We start from the raw sequence: 16,978 nt of genomic DNA on the forward strand, positions 1-16,978 counted from the left end.
ACAGCCTGAAGATTTATATAATACTACTTTGATCCCTTTGCTGCTTATTGATATTAGGAATTTCTCTGCTTTTGTCACTTGGAAAGTTCCCAAGGTTTCTGTGCTTAAGAGTTTTGTGGCTCCCAATGTGTCTTTCTCTCTCCCTCGGGCACCCCTGCCTTCCACAATGCATTATGGTTTTTACTCATTACATCCCCCAACCAGCCTGTGGGAGGGTAACTATTATCATCCCCATTTTCCAGAAAAGGAAGGAAACTAAGGCATAGAGAAGTTTAGTAACTTGGCCAAATTCCCAGAACGAACAAGGCAGGGAGGCTGGATTCTAACCGGGGCACTCTGCCTCAGAACTGGCCCTTTATCACCATGCTGAGAAATTCCACTATTTTGTTAAATCACTTGCAAACTGTGAAGCACTATATAACTTACTGGCTGTGCTGGTCTTTAAAAAATAGCGCTTAAACTAAAAAATGGAAGTATTTGGCCAAAAACGCAAATACAGGTTTCTCACTGGGGCAGACTAGGGTTGCTGGTACTCTCCAGTGGCTAGGAAAGGCTGGAATATTTCTCAGGGCTCTTAACCCGAAGGGGATTTGAGTGTTGCTGTTCAGAAGCCTGTGAGTGATGGCCTGGAAAGTTCCTTCTATCTTTGAGAGTAATAACAATTCTTCTGGTTTCTGACTACCAGCTGAAACATATATTTGGAGGAAATACAAACTCACAAGGTTCCTTTTAGAAGACCTTGATTTTTTTCAGCATATTCATTCATAGAGAATTTCTCTCAAACCAAACTGCTGCCCTTCTCCGCTGCCCCAGGTCCCAATCCCAAAAGGGCTGGCAGGGTGAGGTCAAGAATGCAACAGGCTGGCCACCTCACCAGACCTCCAGTTCCTTCCAATGCCTCTGCAACCAATTTTCACTCTCCAAATCAAGCAAACCACCATGCCTAACAAAGAAATGACCACACACCAAACTCTACCGGCACTAGCCACACCCAGAGTCCCAGAATCCCAGAGTCTTAGAAGGTTCCAGAAGGTTCTGGGATGAGGGCTGATCTACCATCCTCATTTCACAGATGAAGAAACTGAGGCTCAGAGGTTAGGAAAAGTGTAAAAGAGCAGGACTTGAATTCTGACTCTAAGAGCAGTTTGTCCCTCATAAATCCATATCTCCTCCTTTCCTTCTAAACCCCTTTATTTCCCAGAGAGGGGTCACTATGGTCAGTGAGGTTCAGAAATACTTCATGAAAATAACCAGCTGTCCATAATCCCTTGAGAGTTTCAGCATCTCCCAAACACCTAAAATCGCCTATCCTTTAATTGCATTCTTTTGGTAAGGCCTATTTCTGGAGGGGGAAAGAAGGATACTAAACCATATTAAAATAAATCAAGGAAACTAAGTATTCAGAATTAGGGTTCCATCCAAAGTCCTTCCAATGGCCCACCAGGCTTTACGTGAGTATGTCTGGCTTCCATTTTGACCTCCCCTGTAGCTCTCTCTCCATTCACTGGGCACATCGGGCATCCTCCTACCTCAAGGCCTTTGCTTTGCTGTTTCCTCCACCAGGACAATAGTTCCAGAAACGTGCAAGGCTCAACCCCTCATCCTATCCAGGAATCTGCTTCAAAGAAGGGGTCTTCTCAGAAAGGCTTTCCTTTTCCAAGTTTATTCAAAGAGGCCTCTGGTCTCTTGTTTCTCTTCAACACACCTGATGTTATATTAAAGAAGCAGGTGCTGAGGGCACCTGGGTGGCTCAGTCAGTTAAGCATCTGACATTGGCTCAGGTCACGATCTCATGATTCACGAGTTCAAGCCCCGCATCTGGCTCTGTGCTCACAACTCAGAGCCTGGAGCTTGCTTTGGGTTCTGTGTCTCCCTCTCTCTCTACCTCTTCCCCACTCATTCTCTCTCTCAAAAATAAATACAACATTCAAAAAAATTAAAAAAAAAAGAAGCAGGTGCTGTCTGTCCCAGTTGACTGTACTTTCTACGAGGCGAGAAACTTGGTCTTTCCTGACGCAATTTTCCTGGCACACAGATGTGATTGTTTTGATAATGCAAATCTATAGTTTTGAATTTGCTTTTTTACTCTTGAAGTCTCTGAGTTGCCTTAAACTAAGGCACACACATAAACCAGCATAACCGTGTTTTTCTCAGATTGTAAGTTCTTAAAACTTATGTTAACAGAAGACTTTTTTTTTTTTTTTTTTTGCTTCCCAACATCACACTGTACAGCCATTCTCAAAGCCTGGTCCCTAGAACAGCAGCAGCAGCAGCAGCAGCAGCAGCAGCACCCAGAAGCCTGTTAGAAATACAGATTCTTAGGCTCCTGTCCAGACTCTGTGGTGGAGTCAGCAGGTTTTAACAACCCCCTCCCAGCTGATTCTGATACATATTCAATTTTTAGGACATTTGCACGGTAGGAAGAAGTTTGTTGTGCCATACTGGGGATGGCAGAGTTGAGACCCAAACCAAAGAATAATGACTGAAATTCATTAGCCTCAGTTTCCTTATCTGGTCCATATGATCAAATGAAGCTTGGGTCACACTAGATATTACAGGGGAATAATCCTTAATCCCACAAGCTCTGGATTCCCATTTCAGATTGTAAACTGAGGGTTAGGAAGGCAGTACTATCTAATAGCTTCTAGTCATACAAGCCTTGAAAAATGGAATTCCACTCTATCCCAGGGGTCAACTTGATGGGCCCAGAGAGAAAGTCCTGCAGGCGGAGAAGTGCTGTGGCTGTGTGGCTCAGCCGTTTCAGAGCTAGCTACGGCAGGGACTCTGATCACCACTTCTGATAGGAGCTGATTTGGCAGAATGTGTGAGAAGTGACAGTGCTGGTTGCCTTCTCTTGCTGAATGTTTCAGGTAGATGTAATAACAGGGGACTGGCATAAAGAAAATAAAGAGTGTAAAAATAGGATCCCTGTCCTGTAAGTGCCTACAATGTGCTAATGGAATCCGCAGCGTGGCTTCAGGGACAGAGCTCTCCTGGGGACATGGGGGAGGAAACAATGAGATGAAAGACCACACGCTCAGAGCTAAGAAACCCCGTGACATTTAAGCTGAGCATTGGCTCTCTGGCTTCAGGATTGTTTGGTTTCATAAATGTGGTCTGGAAATAGCACTTGGGCATTATGAAATCTCCATTAGGACAATGATTTGTCTCTTGTATTCATGATAGACTCCAGACTCTAGAACCTAGAGCCTAGAATGAGGGTGATTTGTACTAATTCCCAAAACTTTCTGATCCACACTTGCCACTCACAGATCACTCCAGGGTGACTGGGAGCATCACATAAGAAAAACCTATGGGAAACGGGCATGGTCTTCACAATGGGCTCAAGAAGGGCATATGGGTGGCTCAGTTGGTTGAGCATCCGACTTTGGCTCAGGTCATGGTCTCGCGGTCTGTGAGTTCGAGCCCCGTGTCAGGCTCTGTGCTGACAGCTGCAGCCTGGAGCTTGCTTTGGAGTCTGTGTCTCCCTCTCTCTCTGCCCCTCCCCTGCTCATGCTCTGTCTCTCTCTGTGTCAAAAATAAACATTAAAAAAAAAAGTTTAAAATAGGTTCAAGAAGGGCATCTGGGTGGCTCAGTCGGTTAAGTGTCTGACTTAGGCTCAGGTGACGATCTCATGGTTCCTGGTTTTGAGCCCTGCATCGGACTCTGTGCTGACAACTCAGAGCCTGGAGTCTGCTTCGGATTCTGTGTCTTCCTCTCTCTCTATGCCTCTCCCCCACTCACGCTTGGTCTCTCTAAAAAATAAACATTAAAAAGTTTTCTCTACTTAAAATAAAATGGGTGAAAGAATGAAATGTTAGTTGAATGAATGGCCCATATAAAAGCCCCTAGCCCAGTGGTGGGGCATTCAATGTTAATATGACTAACAGCAACTCCTTTCTTATCAATTGGGAAGATTGGGCTCTAACTCTGATAGTCTAATTCAGGAATAAGATTAAGTACATAGGTAACCAGACCCATCAAATCCCCAGTGGTTTGAAGAGAGGCAATAACTAGAGCAAGCTCAGCCACTTTGGAAATCAGGAAAGGCTTCACAGAAGATACGGCGAACTGGACCTTGGATGGTACCAAAACTCGGCAGATGGGTGATGGTGGTAGAATTTTGGAAGGCATGAATTTCGAGGCCCCAGGTGAGAAAGCAGGAGCGTTTCCAAGGGACAGGTACATGCTAAGCGACCCTACATGCCTCAACCTTTAAGCTGCCTGATTGCTGTCGGCGTGAGAACCTCCAGCTCCAGGTGCTCTTGCTCATGGGGTGAGGATGGGTGGAGGTCACCGCAGGGGTCGAGATCCAGGCCCTTCCGCCCCTGCTCTGCTCTCTGTCACAGAGAACTGCATTTCCCAGGCTCTCCTGACCTCTGCACGTGGGGGTCCATCCAGCCAATGGAGGACGTGGCCAGAGAACTGGAGGGAAGGGCACAGCCAGACTTGCTTCGACCCTGAGCAACGATGACCTATTTGAGTGTCTGAAGTCCTTCATTCTCGAAATACTTAACCTAGCTTTGAACAGCTTTAAAATGAAAAATCCTGTGATCCCACCAATATTTTATCAATATAGCTCTTTTTCTTCTTTTTAAAGATTTTATTTTGAAGCAATCTCTATATCCAATGTGGGGCTTGAACTCACAACCTTGAGATCAAGAGTCGCATGCTCCACCTTCTGAGCCAGCCAGGTGCCCCTATCAATGTAGCTCTTCATTTCCAAATCTATTCTCATCAATTTGCACTACTGTGGTTTCAAGTCTTTTTTTTTCTTTAGAAGAAACTTAGAAACTTAGAGTTTACTTTATTTATTGAGAGAGAGAGAGAGAGAGAGAGAGAGAGAGAGAGAGAGAAGAGAGAGAGAATATCCCAAGCAGGCTCCCCACTGTCAGTACAGAGCCCGACCAGGGGCCTGATCTCACAAACCAAACCGTGAGATCATGACCTGAGCCAAAATCAAGAGTCAGATGCTTAACCAACTGAGCCACCCAGGTGCCCCTTGAGTGTTCCTTCTAAAGCACAATTTTTGCAATAAGGTCTGTTCAGCTTTAACATACAACACTGTTTCTCTTTAAAACCCCTGTGTATTATGTTACTTTAAGCCCAAATTTGCCATTTTATTTTGTGCACAGGCCTTATGGATACATATACGTACATGTGTGTATGCTGGGAGAAAAATCACCTGGGGGCCCTGGGCCTTCCTCAGCCCATGTGGAACCTAGCACTGGGCAAAGCCTGTTGGGAAGTCATGGGCCAAGGAACCTGGAGTCTCACTGCAGTGTGTCTAAAACGGGAGTTCTCAGTTTGGCTGGCCACTCGAATTACCTGAGTGCTTTAAAAAAACGCTTACCCACACTACACCCCCCCCCCCAACTATAGAGAGGTATCTGTGGGTGACACCAGCATTTTTCTAAGCTGTCCAGGTGACTGTAACGGGAGTCAAGAACCACGGACCGAGTGTCAAGTGGGGTCCTGAACTGAAACCATAATAAGTTCTTGGACAAGGGAAGGAAACAATAACTATGGTGTCCTTGCATTTCTTTTCCATTCATGCTGTGACCAAGACCTATTTTCCTCGCCCCCCATCCCCACTCTCCTCCCAGCTCACTTTTCAAGGCCATCCCACATCACACCTCAGGCAGGAAGCATTTCTTGGCTACTCCAGTGATTCACCGTCTCCCTTCATCTTGAACCCCTTCCAGTTAGTATTTTATAATCTAGCACTTAATTATTCTCCAGTGCTCTCACTGGTCTTTCTGCTAGATGCTATGCATTTTGTAGGCAAAGATCATATTTCCTCCTCCTCCTGGATATGTTTACAAGAGTCTGGAACACTTTTAAATGTTTTATTATTTTTTTAATTTATTTTGAGAGAGAGAGAGAGCGAGCGAGCAAGTAAGAGAGCAGGAGGGGCTGAGAGAGAGGAAGAGAGAGAGAATCCCAAGCAGGCTCCACAATGTAAGCACAGAGCCTGATGTGGGGCTTGAACTCACAAACCATGAGATCGTGACCTGAGCCAAAGAGTCACACGCTTAACCGACTAAGTCACCCAGTCACCCTCTGGAACATTTCAGATGCAGGGAAGGGAGTGCCTCCCAACTAGTAGATTAATTAAACAAACATCTGGGCACATTTGCAAGGTAGGAACAGAGGTTCTGTCATCTTCAAAAATCTACATGATGAAAATCTCAGTGGATATGCAATACAGCAATTATACCTTTCAGTTTATCCCTCTGTCAAATACCAGCAGGTTTTAGGAAAGACACGGGGTGATTTTGCCGGGAAGGAGGCCGTGATTACACATAAAGTATGCAGTAGTGTTATGTCAACTAATGTGGCGGCCCTACGTGAGATCTGGAGAAAGTGGCCCAGATGACAGGACTTGATTTCTAAGACCGAATGGCTACATCCCTGCTCTGAGGAAACAGGAAAAGAGTGCAACCAACCAGCAGACAGAGAAGCCCCTTATTGTCCTGATTTGCAGAATTCAAGGACTACCTCCCTTATTTTATACTTAAGCTCCACAGAGTCACCTAAAGATACTTTCACAAGTTTTTGCTTTCAAAACCAAAATGATCAGGTATCTGAAATGTGGGCTATGTATGCAGACTGTGTGTGTGTGTGTGTGTGTGTGTGTGTGTGTGTGTGTGTGTGTGTGTCTGTCCATCTATACACACATGCCTGGGTGGTATTTCTTCAAATACTATAGTCCCAGCAGTGATTTTATTTAGTCTGGTTGTTCCTAAGACAAACATACATAACTTTAATTAAATGCACATCTAAAAGTAGGGGAAAACATCTTGAAACAATTAGACTGTTCCATGGTAAGAGGTTTTAGGGTAATGATATCCTCCCACGTCCTTACCTCCACCAGGAAAAGTGAACAGATGGGTCGAGGGAAGCCAAGCCTGACTCCATAAACACAGGCTGTAGCTATAACTCTGTGCCTTGCTCTATTTTGTTCTTTTCTGACCCAAGACAGCACCCTTCTCTTACTTGCTCCTAAATGAATTCCAGTCATTCAATTGCTTTTGCTTTTTTTTTTTTAATCCCTCTTCAATCGGTTTTAGAGGGAGAAAGTTTTCAAAGTTTCTTATCTTTCCCTGATGGAAATATGCCAGAAAGAAACTGAAAGTCTGAAGAATAACCAAACCACCCTTCTGGTTATTGACCTTGGGTTAAGGAAGCTTCTGGAGAATGTCCGCCAAGATGGTTGGCTGCCTTTGCCACTTCATTCTTGGGATTTTCTGAGTCATCTGGTTCTCTAGGTACTGAAGGCTGAGTGTTTATTTAAATTGCACTGGAAGCTGGGAGAAGAGAAGTGTCAGGTTGTGACGTTCACCAGGATAGTCCTTTTCTTCTTGAACCCCAACTGAATCCACTCCTAATTAATTTACCCGTGACAGATCATTAACAAAAAGAATGCTTTCTTCATGCTGAAAAGTCACGTCCACAAATGCCGACTGAATGCCTGTCTTCTATGCCTGGAACTGTGGGAGAGACCAACACAACAACAACAACAATCACGTGAGCCTGGTCTTCAGGGAGCTTACTGTTGTTGTAAGGGATTCAAGTCTTCAGAAAACAAAGTTTTTGTTTCAAGCTGTAGAGACTTTTCTGATGTCGTTCTTATTCTTTCGATACGGTAAAATGCATCAAGTTATAAATCAAGATTCCAGTATTTCAAAGAGAAGGAAATTTTTTTTAGATGACTGAGACCATCAGAGAGGAAGCATTCTGGACTGGACACAGAACCCGGGCAAACGTGAGAGGAAGTCTGGAAGCCAACACCCCACCACCAGTGGAAGGCAAGGGCAAGAGAACATTCAGTGAAGTAACGGCAGGGCCGCTGAGAGGGCCTTGAAAGCCCAAATCAGGACTCTAGGTGGTCAGGCAATAGGGAAACAGTGTGCATTACTGAACAAAATTACAAAATGAGTTCTTGCAAAAGCTCGCTAGAAAGAGGCCTCCAGTCTAATTTGGACAGGGAGGTGTATAACTCAAAGATTAAACCCAAACGCGTAGGCAGAGAATGAGACCAAGTACAGTCAAGTACCTAACTTTGCAGTGTGTGACCTGGGCTTACCCTTTAGAGACACTGCAAATCACTCCATACACATCCACAAACACATGCTGGCCCAGCAACCTCCAAGGGGCCAATGGAGCCAAGAGCTTCAGAAGAGGGGACACACGATACCGGCCTGTCATGGACCCAGAACTACTCCTAGGAAATTACCGGCCTGCACGCTACCAAACTGACGCATGTGGAAAGAACAAGACAGGAAAAGTTTCCACAGCTTGAGAAAAATCTCCAAGTGTGAGGGAGATACACATACACTCAGGCAGGAGTACACAGATTAGAGTGATCCAAATCCAGAAGTGCAGACGTCCAGAGGAGACAGGGCAGAAGCCAAGGGAACAACACTGCCTGGGGTTTCTGTTTCCACAGAGTTCTCGGCCCTTGCGGGATTTCGTGATACCAAAGGGGCAGGAGGCATGGTTTCAGACCCCATGGTGCCCCCTCGTTCTGAATACTAAGACCACTAGATTTGAATGAAAATATGAAGCCAGATAGACTTAACTCCATGGTGCCTCTGAAAATTAAATTCTTATAGGCTAACACTTAGCAACTTTGATTCTAAGGAATATTCCAAGCAGAAAAATGAAATGTTACCAGATTGTTATTTATGAAAAATCTCACACTGAAAAAATAAGTATTTCCTCTTCCTTTTTCTTATAGTCCCTCTAACTTTCTCCATAGGGGTCACCACGGCAAAACATGGTAGGTAGACTTACAAGTTCAAAGGCAAAGGCAGAACTGGTTCTGGAGTCAATGCAGGGAGAGCTGTATCGTGCGAGTCTTGGCTTTATCAACTGCAAAGTGCAGGTGGTGATTTGTGTGTAACTGCTGTGTGCATTTCCACCATCAGAAGAGAAGACTGAAATGCTGATTGGAGCGACAGCAAGAATGAACCTTGAAAACTACGCTCAGCAAAAAAAACCACACACAAGGGTTTGATGCCATTACATGAAATACCCAGAAGAGGCGAATTCAGGGAGACAGAAAGCAGACGAGTGTTTGCCAGGGGTAGGTTGCAGGAGGCTGAGGAGGGTCACTGCTTATAGAGTGCAAGGTTTCCTTTTGGGATGATGAAAAATTTCCTGGACTAAATGATGAATGGCTGCACAACACTATGAATGTACTTAATGAAATGCATTCTTCCAAATGGTTAAAGTGGTACAGTTATGTTATGTATATTTTCCCACAACAAAAAAGGAGAAATCAAATGCCTGGCCCTCTACCCTACATGTGATAAATGTCTTACTAACAAAAGGTACCAATTTTTTAAAAATATTTATTTATTTTTGAGAGAGAGCGAGAGGGAGGAAGGGGTGAGGAGGGACAGAAAGAGAGAGAATCCCAAGCAAGCTCCATGCTGTCAGCTCAAAGCCCAATGCAGGGCTCGAACTCACAAACCGTGAGATCATGACCTGAGCAGAAATCAAGAGTTGAATGCTTAACCACCACCCAGATGCCCAAAAGACTATGAAGGTGATCACAATTGTGGCTAAGCTGCTAACCTAAATTTTCTGTCTTCTTTTTAGTGAGTACAGTCTTGGACAAGACTATCAGAAGCCTCTATCCCCCTCTCTCTGGGATGGCTATCATAGTCTGTTTTGTGCAGGCATCTGCAGAGCTGAACTGGAGCAGTAGGAGCCCAGAAGGCTGTAGGGTGGGGACAAGCAGTCTACCACCAAAAATCTCAGGACACGTTTAACACCGTGACTTCTGTCACTGGGGCTCCGAAAGCACTGACTCCAAATGTGGCATCCTGAGAAAAGGGTAATTAACTCATTGGACAAATATTTTGGGAGTACCTATGTACAAGCTGAGCACTGGGGTAGATGAGCTACAAAGTAACAGTCCCTTTTGTCAAGGAAATTCCAACCGGGAGTGCAAGAGGGTTGAGAACCAAAAATCATAGAACTCTGAATAAGCAGCTCACGCAACAAAATATTAGCCAACAACTAAAGCCCGCCAGCTATTTGGAGTCCTGACTACCAAGTCAGAACCTACGGGGATGCGGTCCTGCACCCCACACCTGAGAGACAGGCCTCTGCAAAGGTGGAAAGTCAAGCTGAGGCTGCTGACGGTGGGGAGCCCAACCCGGGGCTTTGGCGGAGAGGACAAGCCCAGTTTCTAGAGGACCTGGCCCTAATCTGAGTGAGAACATCTCCCACCTCCCTCTTCCCCTGTGTACCAACCAGCCTGCTCCCCAGATACAGCATAGGTCTGTATGCCATCCTGTGGCTCCTCAAACAATAGAACTGGTGTGTATGCTACGGGATTCAATGGGTGCCAGGGGGATGGTTTCACTGACAAAATTTGCTAAAATGTGATGCTCAATCTCGGGAAAATTTGCCTTTTCTTCTATTTATCCTTCAATCTAGAGTCCATCTAGTTTCTAGACGATAGTTCTCTCTGGCTAAACCTACATGGGATACTTTTAAAAATATTGATTCTGGGGCCTCTCCACAAAATGTTTCCAAACATGTGGGGTGGGCGTGGGAACAATATTTTTTTTTAAGTACCCCAGGTGACTCTAATGCAGGAGTTGCCAGGATTGAGAACTACTCATCCAGGAGAAGGAAAGGGAACTGGGTTTATCAGTACTTACTGTGGGCCACTGCTAACTCTTCACATATGGTATCTAGAGCTACAGGTGCCCCTTTCATAACCTCTTGGGCTTGTTCTGCCCATGAGCATTACAGGCCCTAGGAGCAGCATTCAACCTTGGAGGGACAAGTGAATGGGAACAGGCACCCCAGTTTCCTTACCCCCTTGGGTAGGGTAACTAGTTCTGCAAGGGGCCAGAGAGCTCATATGTTAGGATTTGTGAGCCACAGACTTTGTCTTAACTATTCAAATCTGCCTTTGCAGTACAGAAGCAGCCACAATGCTAAATAAATGGATTTGATTGCATCCCAATAAAACTTTATTTACAAAGGCAGACTGTGGGCCACAGTTGGCCAACCCCTGCTCTGAGTCTAAGAAGACTCCCAGAGGTCTTCAGCAGGATTGGGTTCCAGCTGCCCACAGCAGTTACCTGTCAATAACACACCATGTAGGTTTCAGTCCTCTTCTGCATGCTCCTGGGATCAGTGGCTATAAAAACTCCCTACACTCACTCAAATCCTTGTCTCAGAACCTGCTTCTGGAGGCACCCAACCCAACTCAGTATCTTGTTTTATATTCATAACTACCCTAGTGGTTAAATATTGTCATCTCCAATTTAAATTGAATAAATTAAGATTCAAAGATGACACAATTCGGGGCTCAGTCGGTCAAGTATCTGACTCTTGATTTTGGCTCAGGTCATGATCTCATAGTTCATGAGATCAAGCCCCACATTGGGCTCGTTCACAGAGCACGGACCCTGCTTAGGATTCTCTCTCTCCCTCTCTGCCCCTTCCAAACTCTCTTTCTCTCTCTCTCATTCTCTCAAAATAAATCAATTTTAAAAAGAGACTACACAATTCATAAGTGATGAAGTCCAGATTAGAAGTCTGTTTAGCTCTACAATATGACTGGAGTAAGAGCAGATACAAATAAACATAAACACACACACACACACACACACACACACACACACATTAAATATGTAATTTTAATTACGGTGGGCAAGATTACCATAAATGGCAAATCATAATGCAAAATTCACACTACTCATGTAATTACTGATCTACATTAAGGAAAGGGTTTTAAAAGAAGTAATAATATAAATTATAAGGTTTGAGGGTTATGAAAAAAAATACCCTCTCTTAGGCTGCTTCAAATGGAGGATAGAATTCCTTTTTCACCTATCAATGGGTTATAATCCTCATGCTATTTCTTCTCTGGTGTAATCTCCAATGGTACTTGAAAACAAACATAGCCATCCAAGGTAAAGCCCAATGTATAACCTGAAACTTGAGGAAATAGGGACCAAATTAAAATAGCATCTTCCATATTTTGACACGAGGGATAGGAGGAGTGGGGGAGGACAGTAGTTTCACAAAGTCCCCTTAAACACACTTGTGAAGTTCCCCTATGGATCCCAGGGCTTCCAGAGAACACTCTGAGAACCCAGAACCGTTACAGTTAGAAACCAATTTTTTAGCTTACGCGGTCTTGCCCTCGCTGTCCTGCTTGGTGGCACTGGCTCCCTTCTTGCCCAGTAGGGAGGCCACCTTCTCCGCGTCTCCATTCTCCACGGCCTGTAGCAGCCGGTCATCATTCTTGTTCCACTCGTTGGTCTGTGGAGCAAAGGGGAGACGCAGAACTAGTGAACAACAGTGGCCGCAGCCATACTGACCAGCAGGACCCCCGTCCTCCCGTCACTGAAATCAAAACCTGCCCCCAGATCAGATACCTTCCCCTTCACCGTGGAGACACTCAAGAAGACCGGCTTCCCAAAAGAAAACATCAATAGTTCAATGAAAGAGCAGCTGGCCAGCAAACTCTGAAATAAAGTCCCCTCTTTTCACCGACGCTGGGAAAATGAAGCGGCTTAAAAAGACCTCAAGGCCAGTTTACACATTAGCTTGTTTCTAGCTAAACTCTGACAGCTGGCTCCTCAGAATACTGGCCTTTGACCTGGTCCACAGCTCACTGGGCCCACAGTGTAGACAACCAAACTGGCCAACAGCTCAAGGTTACTCGATGGTTTATTTACACACAATTCTTCATCCGCTTTCACTGCCACCCTTTCTGGCCTGTTCACTGGCCAGATTTTCGAGCTGTATAATGACTTTAAGTAGTTGTCCAGGCTACGGCCTCTACAAAGTCTCATGAGAAACAAAACTTCTTCCTGAGCAAGCTATTAGACAACAAACAGCTTTGAGCAAAGCCTCCACCACTGCTAAACCCCCAACCTCAACAGAATTAATTCTACAAACCACAGTGACAGGAAAGCTTTCATGTATATAAAAGCTGGCTTTGACTTTTACAAAGGAAAAGAGAAGATCTCCATATAAGAGCAAATGGGCCTTGAGTATAAGACCAAGAAGTTTCACATGTGAAAAGGCAGCAGTGAGCCATTGAAGGTTTTGGAGCAGAGGAGTGAGAATAAAATCAGTGACTGAAGAAGAGTTATGACAGAGAGGTGTATGAGGTATACAAGATTAATGCAGGGACAAAAGATCCCAGGGGGCACATCAAAGCCCCTGGGTCACTCTGCAGGCTGGCCTGCCCTCCAGACCTCTCCTATAAACCCACTTTCTGGCCCTTCCTGCTATGGATACCAACACCCTTGAAGAGATTCCTTCTCCCTCCCCAAACGTTCTACATTCAGCTCTACAGTTTCTCTGCTTCCTTGGCCTCTGAAGATAAGAACCTCTAGGCATTTCATTTTAAAGGCTTTGCCACACACCATTGCATGGAGGCAGAGAGAGGAGACAGTGGGAATGTAACAGTTAACAAGAGAATTTTACAGGACTACACTCATCCAACTCTCGGAGCATGTTCCCAATCTCTCTGTGCTGATGGAACTGGGAAACCCAGTAGGGCTCCACCTTCTGATACAGCAAGGGTAGATCTACAAGATGTCCCAGGTACCTCTCCACCCCAGCGTAGAGGCAGGGCCTGAGAGAAAGCCAAAGGCCATGGAGGGGTAAAGTAGACGTGTACAGGGTTTAGGTACAGAATTTACTTTGAGAGAGTCTCAGGACTGGGCCACTCCCATTTCTCAGGACTCTCTCCTCCCCATGGCCACCACTGAGTGCAAGAACACAGGAATGAGGAGCTAGGTTTAAACAAAAATCAGAAGTCTGTCCGCTAGGCTGCATGAACTAGAATTCCAGAACTCTAGATTGATACTTCCATGCTATAGACCTCAAGTCACCCAAAACCTCTCAAGGTTTTGGACTGATGACCACTGTGATTCCTCCTCTAAAGCTCAAAATATGTAATCTATAAAATGCCCCCCAACCAAACTTTGCTAGAGATTTGTCTTTGCACAAAGGCAAATCGGGTTTCCTACTGCAGAACACAATACACAGTAAATACATTACCCTAAGCACAAGCATTTGGTGGTAGAATGGGAAGCTTTACCTAAGAACAAAATGTAGCCAACACCAAGAAACAGACTTGCCCCAAACAGCACTTTGCAAGCCAAAACAAAACAAAAAATTTATAAAGTACATTCAGGACCAATGATTCCAATTTACATGACCCCCAAGCTACATTATTAGTGTTGTCTTTAAATCCTTCCCTAATTTAAACTGACCAAATTAAAACTGGATAGGGAAGATCAAAAGGATATTAAACCCCAGAGGATATGATCGAAAGTATTTAAGCAAAGAAAAGCCACATGAAAGGACTTTCCGTTTCAGTGCCACTAAGAAACTCAACTCTTGGGTAGAGAAAAATCTAGTTGTAGGGGTTCCCTAAAATTAGTTACATGTGGATATTTAGGGAGTTCAATTTCTATAGGACACAGCAAGAAAGATCCCTTCTCCCCCACCCTCTGGAGGACAAGGTCAATGGCACTTTGAGGTCTAAAATACTTCTCTTTTATCTAGTTTCTCTTCACTGCAGGCCAGAAGTTACTTTTCTGTTAGAAAAGGCAAAGAGAACAAGGTTACACACACACACACACACACACACACACACACACACACAGATTTAATAAATAACCTGTACCACCATTCAACCTGGATATACTGCAGACAGGATTCATAGTAAGCAGGAGGAAGGAAACGGATGGGTGCTATATATTGGCCTTAGAGTCTGAGCCAAGAGACCAGTTCAGAACCCATCAGGAAAACAAGGGCACACCTGAAGAAGAAACTGGGGGAGAAAGTTGATCATTGGTCAGGAAATGAGGAAAGAAAGTGAGAGTTTACTCTTAAAATTCTCACACAAGTTATGCTAAGAGTGGAGACAAGAGGTATCCCAATTTGTCCTCTCTCTAAGCCAGGAATCCAGATTCTGAAAACACATTACCCAGACTGCTGGCCAGCCCTCATAAGGAGGGGATGCTAATGTGACAGAGCTCTCTAGTCCTGGGCCAGGCAGCTGGTTATACTTATGGGTAGTTCTGATATGCACAACAGGCTATACCATGTTTCTTCCAGAAAGCATGGTTTTCAAGGTGCTATCACTTTCCTCTCCTATACCTGCCCATGGAGATAGTCCCTATATTTTCTCCTATAAAACCATTCTACCCAGCACCACATTCCATACCAAAGATTCCATGGCCATCTGCAAAATGAAATAGAACAGATGTTTAATAAATACTTTTAATGTCATTGCTCTTGAGAATCTACAAGCAAATTCTTTTCACCTGTCTCTGTCCCTCTGCTGAGTGGTACTAAATTGAAACCAAGCATCAAAAGGAATCTTAAAAATCTACCTTGGCCAATATACCGTCCAACAGTAGGGTTGGCCAGGTAAATAGGTTGTGATATTGTGATATAAGAATTGTAGACTTGGTCCTTGTCCCTGATTTCTAGCACTAGAGCTTTTAAAATCCATGAATTCCAGAGTGATAAGGGTGAAGAGTATCTTTTGTTATTCATAATAAGGTCCCCTACAGGAGTTTATGTTAATGACATCTTCAGGATGCGGGCTGGTTGCCAGGAGAATCAACCATGTAAAATACAGGGTTAGAAATTTCAGCCCCACCCCCACCTCCAGGGAGGGGAGAGGGATTAGAGACTGAGTCAATCACCAATGGCCAATGGTCTAATCCATCATTCCTACGAAGTGGAACCTCCAGAAAAAGCCCTAAACCACCCTGAAACCATAGGGTTCAGGGAGCTTCCAGGGTGATGAACACAAGGAGGTGCTGGGAAGATGATCCTGGAGAGAGCAGACGCTTTTCACTTACACACCCACACACACATCCCCTATCTTGCCCTGTGCATTTCTTCCATTTGGCGGTTCCTGATTTGTAATCCTTCGTAATAAACTGGTAATAGTAAGAAACGTACCTTTCTGAGTTCTCCGAGCTGTTCTTGCAAATGATCAAACCTGAGGAGCGGGCTATGGGAACCTCCACCCCCCTGACTATGACTTTATAGCTAATTGGTCAGACTGGCCCGGGAATTGCAGATGACATCTGAAGTGGGAGCAATTTTGTGGGACTGAGTCCTTAACTGTGGGGTCTGATGCTACCTCCAGACCACTAGTGTCAGAACTGAATTGCATCACCAGACACCTAGTTGGTGCCCGAAGAGTTGGAGAATTGGTTGTGGGTATAAAGAAAACCATTTGGTGTCAGAGGTGTTTTGTGTAAGAAATAGAGCATATGATAGGTGAAGTGTGAAATTTTACCATAACAACCCAAAGTAATTCACTCATGCTCTGGAATTGGGGAAGACTTCTAGAGACCACCATCCCACCGCCACACAAACAATACCCCACCCCCCTCACCACCTCCCACGGAAATCCCCTCCTCTAAATGGCATTTCCTCCATAGGGCAGCTTCGTGATTAGCTCTGCTTCCACACTGGGCTCCTGGTCCCCTCAGAATGGCATTTTCCACCTACGAGCGGGTTAATCCAACATTTAAAACAATGAATTAGAAAAAAAAAAAACAGCTAACATCAGCTGCATCATATTTAATAAAGTTAAATGTTTTATGAAACTTTTGATTATGTATGTGTGTCCTGGGTGGTGATATAAAATATGTATTTTTCCTGGGGAATCTCAATAAAATACATTGGATGCCACTGCTTTAGAATATTCTGTCATCCCAACCGCCTATGAAAAGGCTTCCTTCTAAAGCCTACTTCAAGCCCTGTAGGCTCGTCAACTTTTTCATGGTGACCTCTCTCTGCTTCTCTCCACCATTGTGTCCCAGAGGACCGCCTACTCATCTGACTGAAGCCCACAGTCTAGACTTGATGAAATATTGCGTCCCGGCTTTTGTTCCAGAGCGCGGTGCGTGCTTGTTTTGTTTCCTTGTCTTCAGCTCCCTGAAGGCACTG

The 16,978-nt window shown here is 44.7% G+C and overlaps 1 protein-coding gene across 4 annotated transcripts in view; it reads right to left on the reverse strand.

The window, feature by feature from the left end:
• RAI14 (retinoic acid induced 14) overlaps positions 1-16,978 on the reverse strand; it is a 144,991-nt gene that overhangs the window by 45,347 nt on the left and 82,666 nt on the right. For all 4 annotated transcript variants that reach the window (XM_047836667.1, XM_047836424.1, XM_047836504.1 and 1 more), the window contains exon 3: positions 12,171-12,301. In XM_047836667.1, the coding sequence (XP_047692623.1) occupies positions 12,171-12,301 (131 nt within the window). The remainder of the gene's footprint in view (positions 1-12,170; positions 12,302-16,978) is intronic.

The sequence above is a fragment of the Prionailurus viverrinus genome, chromosome A1, assembly GCF_022837055.1.
Source record: "Prionailurus viverrinus isolate Anna chromosome A1, UM_Priviv_1.0, whole genome shotgun sequence".
Lineage (NCBI taxonomy): Eukaryota > Metazoa > Chordata > Mammalia > Carnivora > Felidae > Prionailurus > Prionailurus viverrinus.